This window comes from Oncorhynchus gorbuscha, linkage group LG15, assembly GCF_021184085.1.
Source record: "Oncorhynchus gorbuscha isolate QuinsamMale2020 ecotype Even-year linkage group LG15, OgorEven_v1.0, whole genome shotgun sequence".
In the NCBI taxonomy this organism is placed as follows: domain Eukaryota; kingdom Metazoa; phylum Chordata; class Actinopteri; order Salmoniformes; family Salmonidae; genus Oncorhynchus; species Oncorhynchus gorbuscha.
The window spans coordinates 1,554,802-1,574,985 of NC_060187.1; the positions used below are offsets into that span (position 1 = coordinate 1,554,802).

Below are 20,184 nucleotides of genomic sequence, written 5' to 3' on the forward strand. Positions count from 1 at the left end.
AAAGTAAGTTGAACTTTGTTTTAAAGAATGTACCATCATCACACTCCTGTCACATTGAACGGATAGAGGCTGATGCATTGTTGGTAATGGTTCTCAATGTGTTCTGTGTTTCATGCTGCGGACTGTGTTTATACAGAGTACCAGTCAAAAGTTTGGGCACTTACTCATTCAAGTGTTCTTTATTTTTACTATTTTAGTGAAGACATCAACACTATGAAATAACACATATGGAATCATATAGTAACCAAAAATAAGTGTTAAACAAATCAAAATATATTTTAGACTTTAGATTCTTCAAAGTAGCCGCCCTTTGGCTTGAAGACAGCTTTGTACACTCTTGGCATTCTCTCAACCAGCTTCATGAGGTAGTCACATGCAAAGCATTCCAGGGTGTGCCTTGGTAAAGGTCATTTGTGGAGCTTTAGTGTAACGTAACCAGCCGTACCGTTGTGTCCTGCCACTGCCCCGCCCCTCACTGTCATACTACCACTGTTTAGGGTAGACCCCATTGTGGTTTCCTTCTTCATGAGGTAGTCACCTGGAATGCATTTCAATTAACAGGTGTGTCCTGCCACTGCCCCGCCCCTCACTGTCATACTACCGCTGTTTAGGGTAGACCCCATTGTGGTTTCCTTCTTCATGAGGTAGTCACCTGGAATGCATTTCAATTAACAGGTGTGTCCTGCCACTGCCCCGCCCCTCACTGTCATACTACCGCTGTTTAGGGTAGACCCCATTGTGGTTTCCTTCTTCATGAGGTAGTCACCTGGAATGCATTTCAATTAACAGGTGTGTCCTGCCACTGCCCCGCCCCTCACTGTCATACTACCGCTGTTTAGGGTAGACCCCATTGCGGTTTCCTTCTTCATGAGGTAGTCACCTGGAATGCATTTCAATTAACAGGTGTGTCTTGTTAAAAGTTCATTTGTGGAATTTCTTTCCTTCTTAATGCGTTTGAGACAATCAGTTGTGTTGTGACAAGGTAGTGGTGGTAAAAAGAAGAGAGCCTTATTTGGTTAAAAAAAAACAAATCCATATTATGGCAAGAACAGCTCAAATAAGCAAAGAGAAACGACAGTCCATCATTATTTTAAAACATGAAGGTCAGTCAATCCGGAAAATGTCAAGAACTTTGAAAGTTTCCTCAAGTGCAGTCGCAAAAAAGCCATCAAGCGCTCTGATGAAACTGTCTCTAAAGGAGGAAAGGAAGAATCAGAGTTATCTCTGGAACCCTGAAGATGACAAATCAGAGCCAGATTACTGAATGTAAGTACATTATTTACCTTCGGAGGTGAATGTATCAAACCAGTTCCCATGATGCATTGTTGTTGTTGTTGTGCGCTCTCCTCAAACAATAGCATTGTCTTTTCCCCCTCTGTAATAGCTACTCTAAATTGAACTGTTAGAATAACAAGAATTTAAGCTTTCTGCCCATTTAAGACTACAGCTGTTTAAACTCAGTTTTTCACAATTCTTGACATTTCATCCTAGTAAAAATTCCCTGCCTTTGGTAATTTAGGATCACACCTTTATTTTAAGAATGTGAAATGTCAGAATAATAGTAGGGAGAATGATTTATTTCAGATTTTATTTCTCATCACATTCCCAGTGGGTCAGAAGTTTACATACACTCAATTAGTATTTGGTAGCATTGCCTTAAAATTAATAACTTGGGTCAAACATTTTGGGTAGCCTTCCACAAGCTTCCCACAATAAGTTGGGTGAATTTTGACCCATTCTTCCTGGCAGAGCTGGTGTAACTGAGTCAGGTTTGTAGGCCTCTTTGCTCGCACACACTTTTTCAGTTCTCCCCATAACTTTTCTATAGGTCAGATATTTATAAATATACACACAGGTCAAATAAATAAATATATATACAGGTCAGATGTATTTATACACAGGTCAGATATATATATAACACTTAAACAACACAATGTAACTCCAAGTCAATCACACTTCTGTGAAATCAAACTGTCAACTTAGGAAGCAACACTGATTGACAATAAATGTCACATGCTGTTGTGCAAATGGAATAGACAACAGGTGGAAATTATAGGCAATTAGCAAGACACCCCCAATGAAGGAGTGGTTCTGCAGGTGGTGACCACAGACCACTTCTCAGTTCCTATGCTCCCAGTTTTGGTCACTTTTGAATGCTGGCGGTGCTTTCACTCTAGTGGTAGCATGAGACGGAGTCTACAACCCACACAAGTGGCTCAGGTAGTGCAGCTCATCCAGGATGGCACATCAATGCGAGCTGTAGCAAGAAGGTTTGCTGTGTCTGTCAGTGTAGTGTCCAGAGCATGGAGGCGCTACCAGGAGACAGGCCAGTACATCAGGAGACATGGAGGAGGCCGTAGGAGGGCAACAACCCAGCATCAGGACCGCTACCTCCGCCTTTGTGCAAGGAGGAGCAGGAGGAGCACTGCCAGATATATATACACACACAGGTCATATATATATATATATATATATATATATATATAAACACAGGTCAGAATTATATACATATATATATATATATAAACATACACAGGTCATATATATATATATACACACACAGGTCATATATATATATATATATACACAGGTCAGATAGATATATATACACACACAGGTCAGATATATATATATATACACACAGGTCAGATATATATATATATATACACAGGTCAGATAGATATATATATATACACACACAGGTCAGATATATATATATATATATATACACAGGTCAGATATATATATATATACATACAGGTCAGATATATATATATATATATGTACACAGGTCAGATATATATATATATATATACACACACAGGTCAGATATATACATATATATATATACACAGGTCAGATATATATATATATACATACAGGTCAGATATATATATATATATATATGTACACAGGTCAGATATATATACATATATATGTGTGTTACGCAGGTGTGTATGTTTGGCTTGTCATCCCAGTGACTGAGCCCGAGGTGTCTGTCTCTCGTTATCTCCTCACCAGGCCGTGCCAGAAGAGCAGCGTTTGGCCATGGCCATCATCCTGGTCATGTGGGTCTCAGCTCTGGCCTCCTCCCTCATCGACAACATCCCCTTCACCGCCACCATGGTAAGAGAATGCACACTGTCTGCCACACTGTCTGCCTCACTGTCTGCCTCACTGTCTGCCTCACTGTCTGCCTCACTCTCTGCCTCACTGTCTGCCTCACTGTCTGCCACACTGTCTGCCACAGGGAGGGGAGGCACACAGTGAACAGAGTGCATGACACGCTTCCATACTCTGTCACATGCAGCCACACACGCACGCACGCACGCACGCACGCACGCACGCACGCACGCACGCACGCACGCACGCACGCACGCACACACACACACACACACACACACACACACACACACACACACACACACACACACACACACACACACACACACACACACACACACACACACACACACATTTGCACACAGGAACATTTACAAAGCTGGTGGGCGTGGCCAAAGAGACCGCCTGGAGTTTGCTTAATGGTGTTGGCACTTGGATTGGAGCCGGTGCTATATGACGTGAAATTAGAGGTATTTGGCAACGTGTGGCCTTTTAAAGAACAATGCATATCTAACCCCCATCTCTTTTCGGCCTCATGTTCCAACATTAGAAATTATGTTTTAGACATTGGATAGAAGTACAGACGGAGGTTCAACATGGTCTGTCATACATCGCAGTTGGAGGCACAATAGGAAAGTAATGCTGCTTTGAAAGTTGAGAAATGTGTAACCCCACTTTTGAGAAATGGCCCTTGAAAAGCTTTGGTAAAGTTTTTACACTTCTTTCATCACACCCATTCAGCATCATTCACACCCTCTTAAGTCTTAGCCCCACCCATTCAGCATCATTCACACCCTCTTAAGTCTTAGCCCCACCCATTCAGCATCGTTCACACCCTCTTAAGCCTTAGCCCCACCCATTCAGCATCGTTCACACCCTCTTAAGTCTTAGCCCCACCCATTCAGCATCATTCACACCCTCTTAAGTCTTAGCCCCACCCATTCAGCATCATTCACACCCTCTTAAGTCTTAGCCCCACCCATTCAGCATCGTTCACACCCTCTTAAGCCTTAGACCCACCCATTCAGCATCGTTCACACCCTCTTAAGTCTTAGCCCCACCCATTCAGCATCATTCACACCCTCTTAAGTCTTAGCCCCACCCATTCAGCATCATTCACACCCTCTTAAGTCTTAGCCCCACCCATTCAGCATCGTTCACACCCTCTTAAGCCTTAGCCCCACCCATTCAGCATCGTTCACACCCTCTTAAGCCTTAGCCCCACCCATTCAGCATCGTTCACACCCTCTTAAGTCTTAGCCCCACCCATTCAGCATCATTCACACCCTCTTAAGTCTTAGCCCCACCCATTCAGCATCGTTCACACCCTCTTAAGCCTTAGCCCCACCCATTCAGCATCGTTCAAACCCTCTTAAGCCTTAGCCCCACCCATTCAGCATCGTTCAAACCCTCTTAAGCCTTAGCCCCACCCATTCAGCATCATTCACACCCTCTTAAGAATTAGCCCCACCCATTCAGCATCATTCACACCCTCTTAAGTCTTAGCCCCACCCATTCAGCATCGTTCACATCCTCTTAAGCCTTAGCCCCACCCATTCAGCATCATTCACACCCTCTTAAGAATTAGCCCCACCCATTCAGCATCATTCACACCCTCTTAAGCCTTAGCCCCACCCATTCAGCATCGTTCACACCCTCTTAAGAATTAGCCCCACCCATTCAGCATCGTTCACACCCTCTTAAGAATTAGCCCCACCCATTCAGCATCGTTCACACCCTCTTAAGAATTAGCCCCACCCATTCAGCATTGTTCAAACCCTCTTAAGAATTAGCCCCACCCATTCATCATCGTTCACACCCTCTTAAGAATTAGCCCCACCCATTCATCATCGTTCAAACCCTCTTAAGAATTAGCCCCACCTATTCAGCATCGTTCACACCCTCTTAAGTCTTAGCCCCACCCATTCAGCATCGTTCACACCATCTTAAGAATTAGCCCCTAAATGTAAATGTTCACACCCTCTTAAGTCTTAGCCCCACCCATTCAGCATCGTTCACACCCTCTTAAGTCTTAGCCCCACCCATCTCTTTAAAAATGTACATGTGAGGCCATGTGCTAAACAGAGTGAGTACAGCAGTGTAGTAAACAACCAAATATTAAGACTAAAAGAGGTGAAAGTTGTAGTCTACAGGAAGGAAAAACTCCTCATAAAAATACACTTTGTAATGGATGTAAGATCAATAACAGTAGTGCCAATCATGTTGGAGGTCAATTAAATAATCAAACCATGTTTATGTTTAAATATCAAGTGTTGTCACCGATGTATTTTAGAGATGACACATGAGATGGCAGCAACCTTCCACCAAAGTGTTTGTGGGTGGCGTCCTGGTAACACTATGGCATTATCCTCTGCGTAGTTGTTGATGAAGTTGATGGAGTTCACCACTGAAGTTCACCACTCGCTGCAAGTCCTCATGCTTCAGGTTTAACCTGTGCTTGCTTGGGTCAGCTCTCTTTCTGATGGGAGGCATTAGACCATTCTCCTTGTATGACTGGTGAGGAGAGACAGGTGTGTTCTACAGGTCTTTCTGATGGGAGTCATTAGACCATTCTCCTTGTATGACTGGTGGAGGAGAGACAGGTGTGTTCTACAGGTCTTTCTGATGGGAGTCATTAGACCATTCTCCTTGTATGACTGGTGAGGAGAGACAGGTGTGTTCTACAGGTCTTTCTGATGGGAGGCATTAGACCATTCTCCTTGTATGACTGGTGAGGAGAGACAGGTGTGTTCTACTGATGCTTATTAAAGACAAATTCAAGATGCAAATATTTTATCATTATTAGATGAGGCTTACCCAGACACACTTGTCTAAATTGATGGGTCATGTCAAAGAGAGGCTATAAACACCTTTCAGCCACATCTAGTTATGTGGATGGGTCTCTATTGTCTAGACATGTTCATTAAATACAATAGATGGCTGTAATCAACCCCAGAAACAACAACTTGATGGTCAGGCGATGTGGAGTCTTTTGGTTAGACTTGTAGCAAGTTAGCCAAACCATATTCCCAACCCATACAGTAGCAATATAAATGAAATAGCTAGCCACCATGCATGAAATTATGTAGTGTGAATACACTTTAACTTGCAATGAAAACTCCTTTCTGACAAAATTAGAAAAAGGAAGCCAGACTCGAACATGGATTAAAGCTTCACGTCACGATTGGTTTTTGAAGATGTAATCCGAGGTTTTAAAAACAACAGACTTCTGTGTTATCTTATTGACGACCTCCACATTGGTAATCAATTGGTCAGAATTGTCTCCATCTCCTTCTCATACTCTATTTCCTCCGGGCATTTCACTGATTTAAACTTCTTCCGTGACACCGTGGACCTCTGTTTCTTGCCCCGTCACTGTCATCCAAAAACTCTACAATGTCTGGTTCATTCAGGGCTTTCCTCAGTGTCTGGTTCATTCAGGGCTTTCCTCAGTGTCTGGTTCATTCAGGGCTTTCCTCAGTGTCTGGTTCATTCAGGGCTTTCCTCAATGTCTGGTTCATTCAGTGCTTTCCTCAATGGCTTTCCTCATTGTCTGGTTCATTCAGGGCTTTCCTCAGTGTCTGGTTCATTCAGGGCTTTCCTCATTGTCTGGTTCATTCAGGGCTTTCCTCAGTGTCTGGTTCATTCAGGGCTTTCCTCATTGTCTGGTTCATTCAGGGCTTTCCTCAGTGTCTGGTTCATTCAGGGCTTTCCTCATTGTCTGGTTCATTCAGGGCTTTCCTCATTGTCTGGTTCATTCAGGGCTTTCCTCATTGTCTGGTTCATTCAGGCTTTCCTCATTGTCTGGTTCATTCAGTGCTTTCCTCATTGTCTGGTTCATTCAGGGCTTTCCTCAGTGTCTGGTTCATTCAGGGCTTTCCTCAGTGTCTGGTTCATTCAGGGCTTTCCTCATTGTCTGGTTCATTCAGTGCTTTCCTCAGTGTCTGGTTCATTCAGGGATTTCCTCAGTGTCTGATTCATCATCATTATGCAGAAATACCCAATATGGTGGTGGATCTTTAAAATTATTAGCGTTGTTTTTCTTCCACTAGTGCTGATGCCCTTTCTCTACGTTCAGTTTGAAGGAAATTGCTAACTTGGTTACCGAAATTTGCTAACTAGCGTTCCTGTAGACGTCCAGTCATTGCGCTCTAGTTACCATTGGCTCGTGAAACGACATATAAGCTGACAATGGAATTGTTTTAAGATGGTTATACTATGGATCATATAGCAATTTGATATTTAATGAAAAAAATGTGTAATAAAATATTTTATCCTTTGCTACTAAAGCCCATAGAAATGCATTGAACATGTTCATAAATGTCAACAAGGACAGTCAAAAAGTAAATAATAAGAAACAAGGTGTTGAAGGAAATATATAAACATTTTTTACACATATTTAACACCTTTTTTTGGATCTACCTCTACACAGACGACCTGTAAACTTCTGGCTCTTCTTTGGACACTGTGTTAACAAACCTCCAAACGAGCTTCAATGCCACACAACACTCCTTCCGTGGCCTCCAACTGCTCTTAAACGCTAGGAAAACTAAATGCATGCTCTTCAATCGATCGCTGACCGCACCCGCCCGCCCGACTAGCATCACTACTCTGGACGGTTCGGACAACTACAAATACCTAGGTGTATGTTCTCGTTGGCTGGCCCTCGCTACATATTCGTCGCCAGTCCCACTGGTCATCTATAACTCTTTGCTAGGTAAAGCTCAGCCTTATCTCAGCTCACTGGTCACCATAGCAACACCCATCCGTAGCACGCGCTCCAGCGAGTATATTTCACTGGTCATCCTCAAAGCAATCACCCCCTTTGGCCGCCTTTCCTTCCAGTTCGCTACTGCCAAAGACTGGAATGAATTGCAAAAATAGCTGAAGTTGGAGACTTATATCTCCCTCACTAACTTTAAGCATCAGCTATCTGAGCAGCTTACCGATCGCTGCATCTGTAAACATCCCATCTGTAAATAGCCCATCTGTAAACAGCCCATCCAACTACCTCATCCCCATATTGTTATTATTTACTTTTCTGCTCTTTTGCACACCAGTATCTCTACTTGCACATTAATCTTCTGCACATCTATCACTCCATTGCTATATTGTAATTACTTCGCCACTATGGCCTATTCATTGCCTTACCTCCCTTATCCTACCACATTTGCACACACTGTATATAGATTTTTCTATTGTGTTGTTTATTCCATGTGTAACTCTGTGTTGTTTGTGTCACACTGCTTTGCTTTATCTTGGCAAGGTTGCAGTTGTAAATGAGAACTTGTTCTCAACTAGCCTACCTGGTTAAATAAAGGTGAAATAAATAAATAAATAAAAACCTAAAGAGTAGACCAGAGCCCTATGGCACCCCATTCCCTACATAGTGCACTACTTTAGACCAGAACCCTATGGCACCCCATTCCCTACATAGTGCACTACTTTAGACCAGAGCCCTATAGCACCCCATTCTCTATATAGTGCACTACCTTAGACCAGAGCCCTATAGCACCCCATTCTCTATATAGTGCACTACCTTAGACCAGAGCCCTATGGCACCCCATTCCCTACATAGTGCACTACCTTAGACCAGAGCCCTATAACACCCCATTCTCTATATAGTGCACTACCTTAGACCAGAGCCCTATAACACCCCATTCTCTATATAGTGCACTACCTTAGACCAGAGCCCTATAGCACCCCATTCTCTACATAGTGCACTACCTTAGACCAGAGCCCTATGGCACCCCATTCTCTATATAGTGCACTACCTTAGACCAGAGCCCTATGGCACCCCATTCCCTACATAGTGCACTACCTTAGACCAGAGCCCTATAGCACCTCATTCTCTATATAGTGCACTACCTTAGACCAGAGCCCTATAGCACCCCATTCTCTATATAGTGCCCTACCTTAGACCAGAGCCCTATGGCACCCCATTCCCTACATAGTGCACTACCTTAGACCAGAGCCCTATAGCACCCCATTCTCTATATAGTGCACTATATATGCTGCTCCTCCACAGAACTTGCTCCTCCATATTACTGCTCCTCCATAGTAGTGCTGTCATGTTTGTCATTTATTGTCATGTCTTGTCCCTGTGCTCCCCATGCTATTCGTTTCCCTCTGCTGGTCTTGTTTGGTTCTATCCCTCTCTCTCCCCATAGAACTGCTCCCCATCTCTCACTCTCTCGCTCTCTCTTCTCTCTGTCGTTCCGTTCCTGCTCCCAGCTGTTCCTATTCCCCCAGAATCATCATTTAGTCTTCCCCACACCTGTTCCTCCATAGATCCTTTCCCCTGATTAGAGTCCCTATTTATTCCTTTGTGATCCGTTCCTGTTCCGTCGGTTCCTTGTATTGTATTCACCATGCTGTGATTGAACCTGCTCCTCCATAGAACGTTCCATCGCCCTGTCCTGTCGTGTTTTTGCCGTGCTACTCCATAGTACTTCCCCCATAGAACCCGCTTCTCCATAGTGTATCACCCTGTCCTGTCGTGTTTTGTGCCTTCATCAGACGCTGCGTGTGAGCAGGTGTCTCAGTCGACTACGGCCTGCGCCTACCCCATGGTACTGCTCGACCTGCAGTCTGTGGCCGCTTCTCCAGTTGTTTTCCCTTCTACAATTCTAGAGGATTTCAGTTATTCCGTTTTGAACATTAATAAACTCTGTTTCTGTTAAGTCGCGTTTGGGTCCTCTTTCACCTGCATGACAAGTGCTCCTCCATAGTACTGCTCCTCCATAGAACTGCTCCTCCATAGAACTGCTCCTCCAGAAGACTGCTCCACCATGGTACTACTCCTCCATAGAACCTGCTCCTCCATAGAACCTGCTCCTCCATAGTACTGCTCCCCCATAGAACCTGCTCCTCCATATTACTGCTCCTCCATAGTACTGCTGCTCCATAGTACTGCTCCTCCATAGTACTGCCCCTCCATAGAACCTGCTCCTCCATAGAACCTGCTCCTCCATAGTACTGCTCCTCCACAGAACTGCTCCTTCATAGACCTGCTTCTCCATAGTACTGCTCCTCCATAGAACTGCTCCTCCATAGTACTGCTTCTCCATAGAACCTGCTCCTCCATAGAATCTGCTCCTCCATAGTACTGCTCCTCCATAGTACTGCTTCTCCATAGAACCTGCTCCTCCATAGTACTGCTCCTCTATAGTACTGCTCCTCCATATTACTGCTCCTCCATAGAACTGCTCCTCCATAGTACAGCTCCTCCATAGTGCAGCTCCTCCATAGTACTGCTCCTCCATAGAACTTGCTCCTCCATAGAACTGCTCCTCCATAGTACTGCTCCTCCATAGTACTGCTCCTCCATAGAACTTGCTCCTCCATAGAACCTGCTCGTCCATAGAACTGCTCCTCCATAGTACTGCTCCTCCATAGTACTGCTCCTCCATAGTACTGCTCCTCCAGAAAACTGCTCCAACATGGTACTACTCCTCCATACAACCTGTTCGTCCATAGAACTTGCTCCTCCATAGAACCTGCTCCTCCATAGAACTGCTCCTCCATAGAACTGCTCCTCCAGAAGACTGCTCTGCCATGGTACTACTCTTCCATCGAACCTGCTCCTCCATAGAACCTGCTCCTCTATAGTACTGCTCCTCCATAGTACTGCTCCTCCATAGAACCTGCTCCTCCATAGAACCTGCTCCTCCATACAACTGCTCCTCCATAGTACTGCTCCTCCATAAAACTGCTCCTCCATAGTACTGCTCCTCCATATTATTGCTCCTCCATAGTACTGCTCCTCCATAGTACTGCTCCTCCATAGTACTGCTCCTCCATAATACTGCTCCTCCATAGTACTGAGGGAAAAAACGATTGAATACATTTCAAAATAAGGCTGAAACGTCACAATATTTTGAAAAAGTCAAGGGGTCTAAATACTTTCCGAAGGGCTGTCAGTGATTAACGCCTAGAGCAGTCACCCACCCTCAAAAATAATGTACAAAATGTAACAAAAAACATCCCCAAAAATGATGTACAATATTTAGAGCCATTTGCCATGGCAACCACTTACCATCAATATTTGCATAACCTTTGTGATTGGAGGATAGCAATGAGGGTTTTCAGATCAGGATCAGCTACTCTGATCTCCTCAAGCTCATTAATAATATTATTTTCATATTTGAAGATGGGAAAAAAAGGTCATTATTTGGCAAATGACAGGATTGGCAAGAAGTGAAATGTTGGGTAAAAAGACCATGTGACCCAGCAGGCAGGTGTCCATCTTTATATTCAAATACAGCACAAACTCCATTTGCCGTGTCACCAAGCATTTCAACCATAAGCTTTAAACTGGGCGGCAGGGTAGCCTAGTGGTTAGAGTGTTGGACTAGTAACCGAGAGGTTGCAAGTTCGAATCCCCGAGCTGTTGTTCTGCCCCTGAACAGGCAGTTAACCCACTGTTCCTAGGCCGTCATTGAAAATAAGAATTTGTTCTTAACTGACTTGCCGAGTTAAATAAAGCTAAAATAAAAAAATAAAAAAAAGCTTTAAACAACAAGGTTTTGCCATGCCTCTGGGCTGCACAACTTTTTGTGGGTAGCTGTCAAGAAACACACCAACAGGGTTTAAATACATTCAAATACAAATTCCATGACCAGTCCTGCATGATTGGTTGTTTCTATGCTTCCTGACCTCCCTTTGTGTCTTTCACAAGATCATGTGACCAACCAACTGCTGTATGATTGGTTGTTTCTGTACTTTCTGAGTTCCCTGTTTGTCTTTCACCAGATCATGTGACCAACCATCTCCTGTATGATTGGTTGTTTCTATACTTCCTGACTTCCCTGTTTGTTTTTCTCCAGATCCCTGTCCTCATCAACCTGAGTCAAGATGCAGACGTCAACCTGCCTATCAAACCCCTTATCTTTGCACTGGCCATGGGAGCCTGTCTGGGAGGTGAGTTACAGACAGACAGTCAGACAGACAGATAGATGGACTGACCGACAGACAGACGGAACCACTCATCTTGGCCCAATCAAAGCCAATCTGGGATCCAGATAGTGGAGCAGGTGTTTACATTCCTGAATTTGATGTGGAGATACTTTATATATTATATAAAATAGAGCAAACATCCATTCCATCTCCAAAGATAAACATTGGCAGCAGAACGGCCTTACTGAATAGCTCACTGAAGTTCAACGTAGTACGGATGTCATAAGGTGAATGCACCAATTTGTAAGTCGCTCTGGATAAGAGCGTCTGCTAAATGACTTAAATGTAAATGTAAATGTACTGTCATAGAATGCCACCATTTCAACAAGTCAGTTCGCTAAATCTCTGCCCTGCTAGAGCCGCCTCGGGAAACTAGAACTGCTTTTATTGTGATGTGGAAATGTCTAGGAGCAACAACGGTGCAGCCGCGAAGTGGTAGGCCACACAAGCTCACTGAATGGGACCATCTGTCCTCAGTTGCAACACTCACTACGAGTTCAACACTGCCTCTGGAAGCAACGTCAGTTCAAGAACTGTTAGTCTGGAACTTCATAAAATGGGTTTCCATGGCCGAGCAGCCGCACCCAAGTCTAAGATCACCATGTGCAATGCCAAGCGTCGGCTGGAGTGGTGTAAAGCTCACTGTCATTGGACTCTGGAGTGGATATGTGTTCTATGGAGTGATGAATCACAATTCAACATCTGGCAGTCCGACAGACAAATCTGAGTTTAGCATATGCCTGGACAACGTTACTTACCCGAATGCATAGTGCCAACTGTAAAGTTTGGTGGAGGAGGAATAATGGTCTGTCGCTGTTTTTCATGGTTCGGGCTACAGCATAGTAACTGAACGTTTGGTGGAGGAGGAATAATGTTCTGTGGCTGTTTTTTCATGGTTCGGGCCACAGCATAGTAACTGAACGTTTGCTGGATCGGATCCCAGAGCTGACAAGGTAGAAATCTGTCATTCTGTCCCTGAGTAAGGCAGCTAACCCACTGTTTCCCAGGCGCCGAAGACGTGGATGTCGATTAAGGAACCCCCTTAAATGCAGAAGACGCATTCAGTTGTGCAACTGACTAGGTATCCCCCTTTCCCTTCACTACAATGACATTCTAGATGACATTAAAACTCAGTTTGAGGAAGGCCATTTCCCGTTTCAGCATGACAATGCCCTCATGGACAAAGCAAGATCCATGCAGAAATGGTTTGTCGAGATCAGTGTGCAAGAAATTGACTGGCATGCACAGAGCCCTGACCTCAACCCCATCGAACACCTTTGAGATTAATTAAAATGTTGACTGTGAGCCAGGCCTAATCACCCAACATCAGTCCCCGACCTCACTAATGCTCTTGTGGCTGAATAGATGCAATTCCCGTCACAATGTCCTAACATCTAGTGGAAAGTCTTCACAGAATAGTGGAGGCTTTTTAGCAGTAAAGGGGGGGACCAAAACCATGTTAATGTCCATGGTTTTGGAATGAGATGTTGGACGAGCAGGTGTCCACATACTTTTGGTCATGTTGTGTATGTAGAAGAATAACAGATGAACTGTCAGCATACTCAGTTGAACTGTTGGCGATTAGTACTTGCCCTCCAGTGGGTGGAGGACACTCAACCTTTCAGAATTTTAGTAGTGCTCGGATTCCCTGTCCGTTGTCTAATGGCAAATCTAATAGGATTGACCTACTGCGTGTAGTAGTGAGATTCTGCTGGGTCCCAGCCCATTCAGGTGTGGAAAGGAATGAAATTGCAGACCAGACAGGCAAACAGGCTTTAAAACGATACATAACTGATCTGTTCCACTGGGTAGAGGTGATGTGTGGCAGAAGAGACCCTCCAAAGAAAGGTCATTCTGTTTCTAGCTCCTGAGCAACTTTGCAGTATTTTTTACATTTTATTTTGTGTTATTTCTGATATTATTAGCCCAGAATTTGTCTTTGCGTTATTAAATACAGACGGAAGTAACTTTTGGATATCAGAGCGACGATAACGTACCAGCATTTCGACCAGAAATACGACTTTCCTGAATAGGATCCTTTGTTGGTACCCCCCAAGGCGATTTAAGTTATCCCACGGGCTGCTCAGGGCGAGGATCTCCTTCCAGAGAGACATCAGGGACGGTAACATACTTACGAAATCACGTCTCTTTCCGAATATACTATCCCCATCCATACAGCCAGCTGGGTTCTCAGTTCATTGCGCAGACAGGAATAAAGAACTCTCCGGGAAGAAGAAAGGCAAAGGTGTATGTTTAATGATTATCTACTTATTGTGTAATTGTAATAACATACAGGAAGTCCTTTTGTTCACCTGACCTGGAAAACCTCACAATCAAATGCTGACCAATAGAATTCTCTTTGGTTATAGTCACAGTATGAATATTCTACTTCAAGACGGCTCTACACTGGAACTCCACTGGACTTTGTGCAAACTGGAAACTGCAAATCCTAAACCCATACTATTTCTATTGGTGTTCTGTTGTTTGGGGTGGATATAATATTATAACATTTAGCCACAAAACATTATTATTTGTCTCTCTAAAATCAAAATATATTTCAAACAAAATAATGTCTGTCTTTTCACCAGCCCATGTCATGGTAATAGGTCGATCTTTCACAAGATTTGTTTTTCATTCATGTCAATTTGCCAAAATGTATAATAAAAATAAATAAATAAATAAAAATAAATATATTAAACTCTTCCTTTACAATTAGAATAGCAGAATGTACCTGAAATCAATCAGTTTGTTTGTATAAAATACTGTGGTTCACTAATGTTGAATTAGTCAAGTCTGTTTTTGATTACAAAGGAAGTGAGTCTGTCATGTTCACAACTTTCTAAATCTAATTTTAAAACTTGTCATGAGGTGACAAAACCCGTATGACCACGCGATTTAAAACAGTTAACTTAGGGCTCCCGCATGAGACAAAACCCGTATGACCACGCGATTTAAAACAGTTAACTTAGGGCTCCCGCATGAGACAAAACCCGTATGACCACGCGATTTAAAACAGTTAACTTAGGGCTCCCGCATGAGACAAAACCCGTATGACCACGCGATTTAAAACAGTTAACTTAGGGCTCCCGCATGAGACAAAACCCGTATGACCACGTGATTTAAAACAGTTAACTTAGGGCTCCCGCATGAGACAAAACCCGTATGACCACGCGATTTAAAACAGTTAACTTAGGGCTCCCGCATGAGACAAAACCCGTATGACCACGTGATTTAAAACAGTTAACTTAGGGCTCCCGCATGAGACAAAACCCGTATGACCACGCGATTTAAAACAGTTAACTTAGGGCTCCCGCATGAGACAAAACCCGTATGACCACGCGATTTAAAACAGTTAACTTAGGGCTCCCGCATGAGACAAAACCCGTATGACCACGCGATTTAAAACAGTTAACTTAGGGCTCCCGCATGAGACAAAACCCGTATGACCACGCGATTTAAAACAGTTAACTTAGGGCTCCCGCATGAGACAAAACCCGTATGACCACGCGATTTAAAACAGTTAACTTAGGGCTCCCGCATGAGACAAAACCCGTATGACCACGCGATTTAAAACAGTTAACTTAGGGCTCCCGCATGAGACAAAACCCGTATGACCACGCGATTTAAAACAGTTAACTTAGGGCTCCCGCATGAGACAAAACCCGTATGACCACGCGATTTAAAACAGTTAACTTAGGGCTCCCGCATGAGACAAAACCCGTATGACCACGCGATTTAAAACAGTTAACTTAGGGCTCCCGCATGAGACAAAACCCGTATGACCACGCGATTTAAAACAGTTAACTTAGGGCTCCCGCATGAGACAAAACCCGTATGACCACGCGATTTAAAACAGTTAACTTAGGGCTCCCGCATGAGACAAAACCCGTATGACCACGCGATTTAAAACAGTTAACTTAGGGCTCCCGCATGAGACAAAACCCGTATGACCACGCGATTTAAAACAGTTAACTTAGGGCTCCCGCATGAGACAAAACCCGTATGACCACGCGATTTAAAACAGTTAACTTAGGGCTCCCGCATGAGACAAAACCCGTATGACCACGCGATTTAAAACAGTTAACTTAGGGCTCCCGCATGAGACAAAACCCGTATGACCACGCGATTTAAAACAGTTAACTTAGGGCTCCCGCATGAGACAAAACCCGTATGACCACGTGATTTAAAACAGTTAACTTAGGGCTCCCACATGAGACAAAACCCGTATGACCACGCGATTTAAAACAGTTAACTTAGGGCTCCCGCATGAGACAAAACCCGTATGACCACGCGATTTAAAACAGTTAACTTAGGGCTCCCGCATGAGACAAAACCCGTATGACCACGCGATTTAAAACAGTTAACTTAGGGCTCCCGCATGAGACAAAACCTGTATGACCACGCGATTTAAAACAGTTAACTTAGGGCTCCCGCATGAGACAAAACCCGTATGACCACGTGATTTAAAACAGTTAACTTAGGGCTCCCGCATGAGACAAAACCCGTATGACCACGCGATTTAAAACAGTTAACTTAGGGCTCCCGCATGAGACAAAACCCGTATGACCACGCGATTTAAAACAGTTAACTTAGGGCTCCCGCATGAGACAAAACCCGTATGACCACGCGATTTAAAACAGTTAACTTAGGGCTCCCGCATGAGACAAAACCCGTATGACCACGCGATTTAAAACAGTTAACTTAGGGCTCCCGCATGAGACAAAACCCGTATGACCACGCGATTTAAAACAGTTAACTTAGGGCTCCCGCATGAGACATAACCTGTATGACCACGTGATTTAAAACAGTTAACTTAGGGCTCCCGCATGAGACAAAACCCGTATGACCACGCGATTTAAAACAGTTAACTTAGGGCTCCCGCATGAGACAAAACCCGTATGACCACGTGATTTAAAACAGTTAACTTAGGGCTCCCGCATGAGACATAACCCGTATGACCACGTGATTTAAAACAGTTAACTTAGGGCTCCCACATGAGACAAAACCCGTATGACCACGCGATTTAAAACAGTTAACTTAGGGCTCCCGCATGAGACAAAACCCGTATGACCACGTGATTTAAAACAGTTAACTTAGGGCTCCCGCATGAGACATAACCCGTATGACCACGCGATTTAAAACAGTTAACTTAGGGCTCCCGCATGAGACAAAACCCGTATGACCACGCGATTTAAAACAATTAACTTAGGGCTCCCGCATGAGACAAAACCCGTATGACCACGCGATTTAAAACAGTTAACTTAGGGCTCCCGCATGAGACAAAACCCATATGACCACGCGATTTAAAACAGTTAACTTAGGGCTCCCGCATGAGTCAAAACACGTATGACCACGCGATTTAAAACAGTTAACTTAGGGCTCCCGCTAGCGCAACAACTTCCGGTGAAACTGGAGGGCGCGCAATTCAAATAAATAATCATAAATATTATGGATTTGAAACATTTATGTACGTCTGTGTCTTATATCGGCTGAAAGCTTCTTGTTAATTTGCACTGTCTGGTTTACAGTAGCTATTACAGCGAAAACATGCCATGTGATTGATTGAGGACGGCGCCCCACAAAATATTTTCCAACAGGTTTCATAAATGAACATATAATGATTAAATATTCACTTACTTTTTGAAAATCTTCCTCTGATTTGTCATCCAAAGGGTTCCAGCTATAACATAAAATCCTTCTTTATGTCCCTTCAGTTGGCGCCATCAATTTGAGTAATACACAGGAACAGAAAACAAGATTGTTGTTCACAGTAGAATAAACAATACGCCCGTTTGTCTACTATATCCATGTATTGAACATTTCACTGTTAACTCTTTGTTGTGTCCGTAGGAAACGGAACGTTGATTGGTGCGTCGGCCAATGTGGTGTGTGCAGGCATCGCTGAACAACATGGCTACGGCTTCTCCTTCATGGAATTCTTCAGGTTGGTGCTCCTCTGTAAAACCACACACAGTAGTTTCTGTGATCATATTAAACACAAAAACTATGTTTTAAGTTTAAGTAGAAAGGTCTGAAGTTGATAAAGGAAAATTCATATGAGCACCACAAAGTCTAATTTATCCATGCTCTAACAAGGCTTTCTTTTTATGTAGATTGTCTCATTGATAGTTGATATAATTGATAGTAGCTTGTCTCTGGGAGTTTGTTTACTCAAAGCCAGTGGCATGTCGTTAGTACAGATTGAAAAAAGCAAAGGGCCTAAACAGCTACCCTGGGGAATTCCTGATTCTACCTGGATTATGTTTGATAGGCTTCCATTAAAGAACACCCTCTTTGTTCTGTTAGACAAGTAACCCTTTATCCACATTATAGCAGGGGGTGTAAATAAATAACACATACAGTTGAAGTCAGAACCAAAGGGGAGGCGCCACCCAGATGGGAAGATCACGTCAGTGACTCAACCCACTCAAGTGACGCACCCCTCCTAGGGACGGCATGAAAGAACAACGTCCCTATGTACCAACGTCACTATGATAATGTACATTTAATGCAGCATTATGACGACTCAATGTAACAATGGTAGGGATTAACTGAGTTGGTATTTGGTCAGGAAATACAGTAGAGCTTACACAATGATACAGACAGGAGAGAGACCACAGGAAATAGAGCTTACACAATGATACAGACAGGAGAGAGGCCACAGGGAATAGAGCTTACACAAGGATACAGACAGGAGAGAGACCACAGGAAATAGAGCTTACACAATGATACAGACAGGAGAGAGGCACAGGGAATAGAGCTTACACAAGGATACAGACAGGAGAGAGACCACAGGAAATAGAGCTTACACAATGATACAGACAGGAGAGAGACCACAGGAAATAGAGCTTACACAATGATACAGACAGGAGAGAGACCACAGGAAATAGAGCTTACACAGACAGATACAGAAATAGAGCTTACACAATGATACAGACAGGAGGGAGGCCACAGGAAATAGAGCTTACACAATGATACAGACAGGAGAGAGGCCACAGGAAATAGAGCTTACACAATGATACAGACAGGAGAGAGACCACAGGAAATAGAGCTTACACAATGATACAGACAGGATAGAGACACAGGAAATAGAGCTTACACAATGATACAGACAGGAGAGAGGCACAGGAAATAGAGCTTACACAATGATACAGACAGGAGAGAGACCACAGGAAATAGAGCTTACACAATGAAACAGACAGGAGAGAGGCCACAGGAAATATAGCTTACACAATGATACAGACAGGAGAGAGGCACAGGAAATAGAGCTTACACAAGGATACAGACAGGAGAGAGGCACAGGAAATAGAGCTTACACAAGGATACAGACAGGAGAGAGGCCACAGGAAATAGAGCTTACACAATGATACAGACAGGATAGAGGCACAGGAAATAGAGCTTACACAATGATACAGACAGGAGAGAGACCACAGCAAATAGAGCTTACACAATGATACAGACAGGAGAGAGACCACAGGAAATAGAGCTTACACAATGATACAGACAGGAGAGAGGCCACAGGAAATAGAGCTTACACAATGATACAGACAGGAGAGAGACACAGGAAATAGAGCTTACACAATGATACAGACAGGATAGAGGCACAGGAAATAGAGCTTACACAATGATACAGACAGGAGACCACAGGAAATAGAGCTTACACAATGATACAGACAGGAGAGAGGCCACAGGAAATAGAGCTTACACAATGATACAGACAGGAGAGAGACACAGGAAATAGAGCTTACACAATGATACAGACAGGATAGAGGCACAGGAAATAGAGCTTACACAATGATACAGACAGGAGAGAGACCACAGGAAATAGAGCTTACACAATGATACAGACAGGAGAGAGGCCACAGGAAATAGAGCTTACACAATGATACAGACAGGAGAGAGACACAGGAAATAGAGCTTACACAATGATACAGACAGGATAGAGGCACAGGAAATAGAGCTTACACAATGATACAGACAGGAGAGAGACCACAGGAAATAGAGCTTACACAATGATACAGACAGGAGAGAGACACAGGAATTAGAGCTTACACAATGATACAGACAGGAGAGAGGCACAGGAAATAGATCTTACACAATGAT

The 20,184-nt window shown here is 43.6% G+C and overlaps 1 protein-coding gene across 1 annotated transcript in view; it reads left to right on the forward strand.

Moving 5' to 3' along the window:
* Positions 1-20,184, forward strand: part of oca2 (oculocutaneous albinism II) — a 204,710-nt gene that overhangs the window by 169,777 nt on the left and 14,749 nt on the right. The window contains exons 20-23 of the mRNA XM_046299807.1: positions 1-3; positions 3,022-3,126; positions 11,952-12,045; positions 17,932-18,025. The exon at positions 1-3 is cut by the window's left edge and continues 57 nt beyond it. Coding sequence (XP_046155763.1) covers positions 1-3; positions 3,022-3,126; positions 11,952-12,045; positions 17,932-18,025 — 296 coding nt within the window. The remainder of the gene's footprint in view (positions 4-3,021; positions 3,127-11,951; positions 12,046-17,931; positions 18,026-20,184) is intronic.